We start from the raw sequence: 8,258 nt of genomic DNA on the forward strand, positions 1-8,258 counted from the left end.
GGCGCGGGGACCGGCCGCTGACCTGCGGCGGAGCTGAGGGAGGGCGAAGGGGAGCGCGTCGGGCCTTCGGTGGGAATTTCGGGGAAACACGGGCGGGGGTGAGAGTGATAGAGGGAGTGAGGGCCCCGCATCCCGTGCGGCGCCTCGGGAGGCGAGCAGAGCTGGGGATGGGAGCAGCGGGGCCGCGTTGTGAGTGAGGCCTCGGAGAAGGGGCTGCCGGAGGAGGCTGAAGGTGCTCGGCGGGCGGAAGCGGGGACTCGGTGCCTGCCAAACATGGCACACATCTCGTGTGGCCCTTATTTCCTCCTCTCTGCTGAGGTGGGCTTGGTAGAAAGTTGTGCGCTCGTGACCGCGCCCCGTTCGGCGTGTCTGGGGGCACCCGGGTTTGGGAGTGTTGACCACTTTCTCTTCCTGGCTGTGCCCTCGTGGCCGGTGTTCCAGCAGAACCCTGTGGGTGCGTGAGGGGGCGCGTGGGAGACGAGACGGGCAGCGCGTTCCCGGGCGGGTGTGCGGTGCCCCGGCCCGGGGCGTTCCCAGAAGCGGGATTCGCGGCGGGCTGGGCGCAGGGAAGCGCAGGACTCCCGCGTCCCGACCTCGCTCTCCCAGCGGGAGAAGCAGACCCCTTTCCAGGGATTTGCCGGCCTCCTGACCGGGTAGCTCAGAGCTGCAGCTTCGTGGGGCTTTGAACAAGCCTAAACTAGAGCTGCTACAATGCCGTGCTGCTCTCTGGCTTTTCTCTTGCTCGAGTGTTGATCCCTGTACAGTTTTACCAACTTGGTCATAGATTGAGTAACATATTTATTTTTTTTCTCTTCCGGCTTAGTCTTAGGGTTTAGCTTGTGTGAACATGAGTGTAGGTGCAAAGAGAACAAGGCTCTGGTTTCTTCTGCCTTTGCCTGCAGCAAAACTGCACCCTTACTGCTCTGTGGAGCACTATATTTTCTTCCTCTGCCCTGAAACCTTTCCTCCTCATTGGAGTGAAGCCGTGCAGTTCAGGCAAGGAGGATTTCAAGACGTATGTCTTGGGAAGAAGCCAGAAATACTTCTAAAAGCAGATAACTTCTGTTCTGTGCCCCCCTCTCAACACTTACACCTGGGGAACTGATGCACAGACAGCAGTCTTCCTGGAGGTTTTGTTCACTGGATGTTAACACAGAATAGTATCCTGCGCCTTCAAAGTTACTAATAATAATAAAAATCTTTTGAGTAGGCTGAAACCTCTGGTGCAGTGAGCCACCCTTTCAAACTGTCACAGCAGCCAGGAGGGGCTGAAAATAACGAATATTTTAATTTCTGAAAGCAGAGTAGGCATAAAGCAAATGTAGGAGGAGGGACATACAGAGAGAACTGCAAGGAGGTCTCTGCAGAGGTGCTGCAGGTGTCAGCAGCTGGGGCTGGCTGGGAGGGATGTGCAGTGTGGCTGAGGGAGAGATGAAAGCCGGCCGCTGGCAATGAACAGAAGTAGTATTTTATTAAAATATGTATTTTGAGACAAGCTGTGGTTTTCCATGGTGATTCTGTTGGCATCTGCCAAGGCTGGAAATGCCAGAGCCTCAGCCACAGTCCCCTTCTACAAGGAAAAGCTCTCAATCACCCAGCATTCCCTCCCTGGACAGGGCAGCTGTTCAGCTGCAGCCTTGTGTCACTGTTACACTTGTATGTTCATTCTGTATTGAAACGTTCTCTGCACAGTTTAGCTACTTTTTTTTTTTTTCCTTTTTAAAGCAGTCTCTGAAGTTTGACAGCGCTAGGGGTTTGGGGTGTTCTTTCTTTGCTTTTTAGTTACTTGAGGACTGGACAGATTTTGTATTTCTGAATTTTGGGGGTAGTTATGGTCACCCACTTCCCTTTCCAGCAGTGACCACAAATGTTTGTTGCCAGCATAACTGTGTTCTGTCTTTAGGCCTTGGTGACCAAGAACTGTCTTCTGGAAGCTGTGTAGCTCTCACGTGTTCCCTTGCAGTTGTTGCTTCCATCAGAGGAGCAGATAGTAAGGGCAGATGGCATACAGCCATGTCTTAGATCTTGGAATAATTTCTAATGAATCTTACTGTCTTGAAGGACAAATTATCCATAGGCGTGTAATTTTTTTATGCTAACAGTCTTGATTTTAGCAGTTTCCGTGTCTTTACTTTTCTCTATATGCCCATGTCTGTTTATAGAGGCTGATAATTCTGTAGGTCTTCATGTAGGAAAGATGAACTGGGGGAAAGAATCGTCAGGATGAGGAAAGGAAGAGTTGCCCCAAGGTTTTTCTGTGCCTCTCAGACATGTGGGAAATTAATTATGTTTATTTGTTCAGCTATTAATTGAGTTTTAAAAAAGACAACCTCCTTGAACCAGGGTTTAAAAATCTGCCAGGGAGCAAAATTCATAATACCAGGAATGATTTCTTCACTGAGTTAAATTGCAATTGTGTTGCATTTGCATTGTGGAGACAAAACCACAAGATTTTTGAGTGAGATGTAAAGAACAGTGTTGTAAAGATCTTGACTATTCCCCTGAGCAGTTTTCTGGGGATTTGCAGTGCACTCTGCATTTTGTGAAATGGATATAGGCTCCAAGAGTGTAAGTTAATCTTGTGCTGTTCAAAAGCTGAGGGGGTTCCCCTGTGTACAGAGATGGGATTAAGCCATTGCTGCCTCTTAGGTAATTCTTGGCTCAGTTGATGACCAAACTGTGGTGACGACTCTTCTTTACAGGGATGGTCTCTTTCTGGTTTGGGTTAGCTCTGATTAATGAAAATAACTTGGGGGATCACTCCTTTCTGTCAGGCTTCCCAGATGTATTATTTTTCCAAAGCAGTGGCAAATTTGGGTTTGGGTCACTGGGGTTGTGAAAGTCCTGTAGAGGAGGTGGAGCAAGCCCAGTTTTGATAAAGAAGAAGAGTTTTGCTTTAATGTGCCAGGTCCAGGAGGACCCAGCCATTATTGAAGAACTTCTGTAATTCAGGTGGAAGTAAAAACGCTGTGCTATTGTGTGTCTATTAATAGGGTAAAGCTGCTGAGAGAGTGGTGAAACCGGAGATCACTGAAGTCGAGTTTGTTGACTCTATCAGTGTTAACTACTGCAAAGTGGTTGGATACACTGTTTCAGGTCTCCGGGATTGAAGACTGTTCAAAAGTGAACTAAATATAGTTGTGCATTGTGTTATTTTCCTGCAGGTTCTGAATGAGAAAAAGCTCCAAGAAGTTGACAGTCTGTGGAAAGAGTTTGAAACTCCCGAAAAAGCAAACAAAATGTAAGCAGCTTTATGCCGGGATAGCAGTGTGGCTTGTGGAAGGACATGGCTGCCTGGAGTTAAGCACAGCTGAGGTTCAGAATGAAGTATTGATTTTTGAGTTTCAGTATTGTAAAAGCTGTAAGCAATGATAATGTGAAGTTAGATACTCTGAGTTGCTTACAGTGGAATATCAAAGTGAAAGAAATACCTTGCAGTATAATTAAGGAGCAGAAGTCATTACCATGTGTCACCAAAGCAAAAAATTGAACAATATTTTAAGGTGATGTGAGTGCTTTGACAAGAACATCCAAGCTTGTAATGCTGGAAGTGTCAGTGAAATGACAGGTTTTTGTGCTCACAGGAAATTATTTTGGGAAAATAAAGCTTAATCCAGATGAAACTACGCAAATCACTGTGAACTGAGCCTAGTGTTGTTGCCCGTGCCATCAGCCGAGTTGCACAGGGATTGCAGTGTCCACTGATCAAACTGGCCTTTCTAGCAACTTGCCCTAAAGCTGGGGACAGTGGTGCATTCCTTCCGAGTCTGCCTAGAGTGTTTTTATTGGAAGATTTCTAACCAGCTTTGATTGTAATGGATGCATCTGAACAAGCTATGCCTTGTGATTCATATTTATCCTGCTCTGTAGCAGTACTTGGAGGAGAGACCAGAATATCCCACATCTGCCTGTTTGTAGCATGGTTAATCTTGTCCTGGAAACATCATCTTGGCCACTTGTTACACAGGATGTGGCTCTTAAGGGGATCTCTACTCTGATAAAGATAATTCCTCTTCTGCCTTTTCAGAAAGGCATCAGTGTAAGCCTGAAGCTTCTGTTGGGATCTGCAAATGCTTAACTCAAGCATTTGGCTTTGTCTGTGACCTTGCTTCCTTTGCAGATACTTGACTCACAAAGAGCAGTGGTTAATCAGAACCGGATTAGTCAAATGCCTGTCCCTGACAAGGAATTTACTGGATTGAGATGGCTTCTTAACTGTAACTATATATCAACACCACAGACTGTGTGAGGGGAAGAGGAAAGCTGTGCCTAAGGATCTTACGCAGTGTGGTTAAATGCTGTTCATATGATTCTTGGCTCTGGTCGGCACTTAGGGCATGAAAGAAATTTTTGTTGTTTGTCTTAAGCTCAGCTCAGAACTTGAATTCTACCATCTAATTACAGGGGAGGACTTGAGGATTCGTGGGCAATGAATCAGTTCAGATTTAAAGTCTTTGAAGATGCATTTGGTTGAAAAGCATGTTAAATCTGAGCTGTGCAGGCTCTGCATTCCACAGAGGCAGAACACTTCCTTTTGAAGATGAGTGGGGAGATGCTATCATCAGTCAATCAGGGTGCAGTGTTGAAATTTAAATGGATGATGTCTGTCTTTAAATATGAACTACAAAGCAAAAAGGGAGGTTAGGTTTTCTGGTGATGTTGGTCCAAGAAATACCAAATCAAAATTTCTTTTTTCTTTTTCCTTTATGTAATTATTGTGGGATCCAGCTGAAAAGTCACATCAGACTCAATTGGCCAGTTTAGTGCTCTCAGTCCTTTTTGAGGGTCTGGATATTGATCTCTGCTCTCTTGAAGCCTTAGGGAAAAGAGAGGAACTGTAATAGCAGGGGCAGAAAAAAGATAAAATGGTTCTAGCTTGTGGTTTATGTACATTTGTTTACACACTTTCATTTTATTTCTGTAGAGTAAAGCTGAAACACTTTGAAAAATTTCAGGACACAACAGAAGCACTTGCTGGTAAGTGAGTTAACACTATTATTACAGAAAAATCAAATCTCTTGACGTGCACTAGTTCACACTCATTACTTACCTGTGTCCATGCTCTTTTTCTTTTCTTAGCTTTTAAATTGCAGGTTTTTTTAACTGAGCTGGTTTTGATGGTTATGAGGTCACCTATCCAGTCTATAGTACAGTAAGGATATAATAAAGTCTGGTTTTTTCCTTTAGTGCATATTTCCCAAGCAGCTTACAAATGAGCACCATGCAAGTGGTGACTGATACATGTAGCCTGTCTGTTGTCAATGATGGATTCTTGTTGAAGCTGACTATCACTGATTTGAGTCAACATTTCGTCACTACCACTGAGACAACAGACAGGTATTAGAGAACATTCATTATTACAACCACCTGGGTTTTGTGGACACATATTATGCCTGTAGTTTTCAGCCTAAAAAAGGTCTGTATTCTCCTTAAATTCAGGAGTTTAAGCAAAGTGGAAAGCCTTACATTCAGTAATTTTTATTAATTCTACACTTAAATGCTTGATGCTGTGGCCTGGTTTGAACAGAAATGGTAGGAATTCTTGGTACTAATTCAGAAATGGTGCGACAATTACTGCTGAATGTCTTGTATGACATCAGTAGGTGAATGTTTCAGGTCACATTTCTACCTAAAGAGCAGTTCTTCATTTTCTGATGTGGTAGGGGTAGCTTATAAAGGAAGCAAAGAAGCAAGAATGGAGGCAATCCCATCAAACATGAAATGCAAGTAAAAGAACTGAAATGGAACCTTTCGTACGTTCCTCTCCATGGCATATTTTTTGGATTATGTTGCTTTTTCATAGGTTTGGATTCAGTTCATTTATCGTTAAGCTGATTTAAAAAAAAAAAGTAACAAAAAAAATCTAAAACCTTCTACTACTTTGCTTCAAGTCAACTTATCTGTGAAGTAGGGAGGTTTAGACTGCTTATGTGCCATTTATTTTGAAGGGAGGACTGTGTGTGACTGTTCTAAGTGGGTTAGATGCTCTTGGCCAGATTGCAGAGTGGAAAATTATCTGCATTGTAGAAGGGGTGAGAGGAAACTCAGCACAGCACTTTGATTTTACTCTTACATGTCATTAGGTTCTGGAAACTAAAAGTCACTGTCTGCTGCTCTGTTACTGTGATGAAGATGTATCAATCACAGAAGTTCAGTGGAGCACAGAGCTGACCCTCAAAGAGGGTTGTATAAGTACCTGCTTAAAATACATTGTGTGGGATTGTAAAGCTTTTACAGATCTATTAATATTTGAGAATGAAGACCACCCTTTAAAGATTCCTCTGTCTGCATGCTGTATTAAAAGGGTCTATCTGACCGTCCAGTTTGGCAGCATTCCTGGGGCTTTAGACAGTACATTATCATCACCAGAGGATGCAAATAAGCCATTACTCAATTTAGGATATCACGGTTGCTGCCTAAGGGACCTGGCAAATGGTTGGTTAATTAAATGATACACAAAATACTCCCATATAACCTTGCTGTTGGAAATGTTAAATATGTATCTAAAGCATATGGCATACTGTTTGTAGAGATTCTTAAACAAAATTGGCAAAAATAGAACTGAAAAACATATGCAGAAAGGAGAGGCAACTGGGAGAAGGGTTTTTGATTTAGGCCTTCAGAGGAGGAAGTATATAATTTTCTTCTGTTTTGATTTTTAGCTCTTGCATGGTGAAGTAGTATTGCAGATCAGACTAGAGCTACTGTGGGCAGTTAAAATAAATACATAGAATTTAGGAGTAATATTTTTACAGGTTTTAGGAGGGGACAGAAACTGTATCTTTGGTCTTCTTGTTTTATACAGCATCTACAGCTCTTGTAGAAGGCAAGCTCAGCAAGAACTTGAAGAAGATTCTCAAGAAGATAGTGGCAAAAGATGCCCATGAGCAGTTGGCTGTGGCAGATGCCAAACTTGGAGGTGTTATAAAGGTGATAACTGATTTTGCTGTTTTTCCTTTTGTTTCATGCTACAGAAATGCTACAGTCAGATTCCAGAGGTTTTGCAGTCACTGGCAATGGATTATGCTGCCAGTGCTGTGTTTGCAGCATAGGGAATAGTTAATCCTAGTATGTGTACAGGGAAGATGTTGTCTTGAGTATGCAGGTGAGGGACATGGTAAGAATGCACTGAGGTGTTCAGGTTTGCTTGGTTTCTCTTAAATATTGGTTAGAAACCCAGCAAGTTAACAAATTAATTTTCCTACTGATGCAATCCAGAAAAAGTGGGGGGAGCAACCAAACAAAAAACCCGAGCCAGGCAGACACGTATTCCTCACTAAGAGATGCAGCAATAGTAGGGTGCTGACTTATTGTATTGTTGGGAGTGGACATTGTTGTGCCTTCCTAAGTCTGCAGGCACCCCCTTGGTCCTTGCGTGCCAGAGGAAGAAGGAGGTTCAGTGGAGGGGGACTGCCTTTTCCAGTGTCTCCTAGGTGTCAAATACCAGTTTCCCATCTCATGTCTGATTGCTCACTGTTCCACTGAACTTTATTCTGACAGCCTCCTCATGCTGTTTTAGGAGAGTCTGTAGGCTGCAAAATGAGGGTTTGATGTTAAAGTGAATAATAGTGAAGACTTGGAACTAATTATTCAGTCTTGTTCTCTGAAAAAGACGCAAAGCTCCCAACTCTCTACCTCTGAATTTTCTTTCTATGGGCAAACTGTTTCTAGTAAACTTAAAAATACTGAATCTTAAGTTGAATGTTCTACATAGCAGATAGAGCATTAATTATAAATCTGGTCTTCAAAGTGGAATATTAACTGTGTGGGGAACTGGAGGTGTCACTACCTTGAGCATCAAAAATGGATGAAACTTACGTGATCACAGGATTGCAGTGGGAAAACCAGTTATAATGATGTAAGGCTGCTGGAAGAAGGACTTCAGAGGAATGTTGTGTTGTGCCTAACTATGGACCATTGATTTCCACCCTGCAGGAGAAGCTGAATTTGAGTTGTATACACAGCCCAATGGTTACAGAGCTGATGAGAGGAATTCGCTCACAGATTGAAGGGCTCATAACAGGCCTCCCTTCTCGAGAGATGGCAGCTATGTGCCTGGGTCTGGCACACAGGTGAGTTCCTACAACAGCTCTGTTTCATCCCATGTCTGCCTCACTCTTGTGTCCCTGGCTGTGCTGTGCTGCTTGAAGTGTCTCTGAGTATGTGGCATGGTCTCATACTCTGTAAGTTGAGATACTTTTGTATCTGAAATGTTGTTTTAGAAAGGAAGGGTTTTCCCGTTTGCACCCACTCTTTAG

At 43.5% G+C, this 8,258-nt stretch overlaps 1 protein-coding gene across 1 annotated transcript in view; it reads left to right on the top strand.

Annotated features, from left to right (window-relative positions):
• The first annotated feature begins 138 nt into the window (after positions 1-138).
• Positions 139-8,258, top strand: part of NOP58 (NOP58 ribonucleoprotein) — a 24,834-nt gene continuing 16,714 nt past the window's right edge. Inside the window, exons 1-5 of the mRNA XM_017735778.1 lie at positions 139-318; positions 3,165-3,241; positions 4,925-4,977; positions 6,806-6,930; positions 7,936-8,072. Coding sequence (XP_017591267.1) covers positions 274-318; positions 3,165-3,241; positions 4,925-4,977; positions 6,806-6,930; positions 7,936-8,072 — 437 coding nt within the window. The 5' untranslated portion in view covers positions 139-273. The remainder of the gene's footprint in view (positions 319-3,164; positions 3,242-4,924; positions 4,978-6,805; positions 6,931-7,935; positions 8,073-8,258) is intronic.

Source organism: Corvus brachyrhynchos, unplaced genomic scaffold (genome assembly GCF_000691975.1).
Source record: "Corvus brachyrhynchos isolate BGI_N302 unplaced genomic scaffold, ASM69197v1 scaffold255, whole genome shotgun sequence".
Lineage (NCBI taxonomy): Eukaryota > Metazoa > Chordata > Aves > Passeriformes > Corvidae > Corvus > Corvus brachyrhynchos.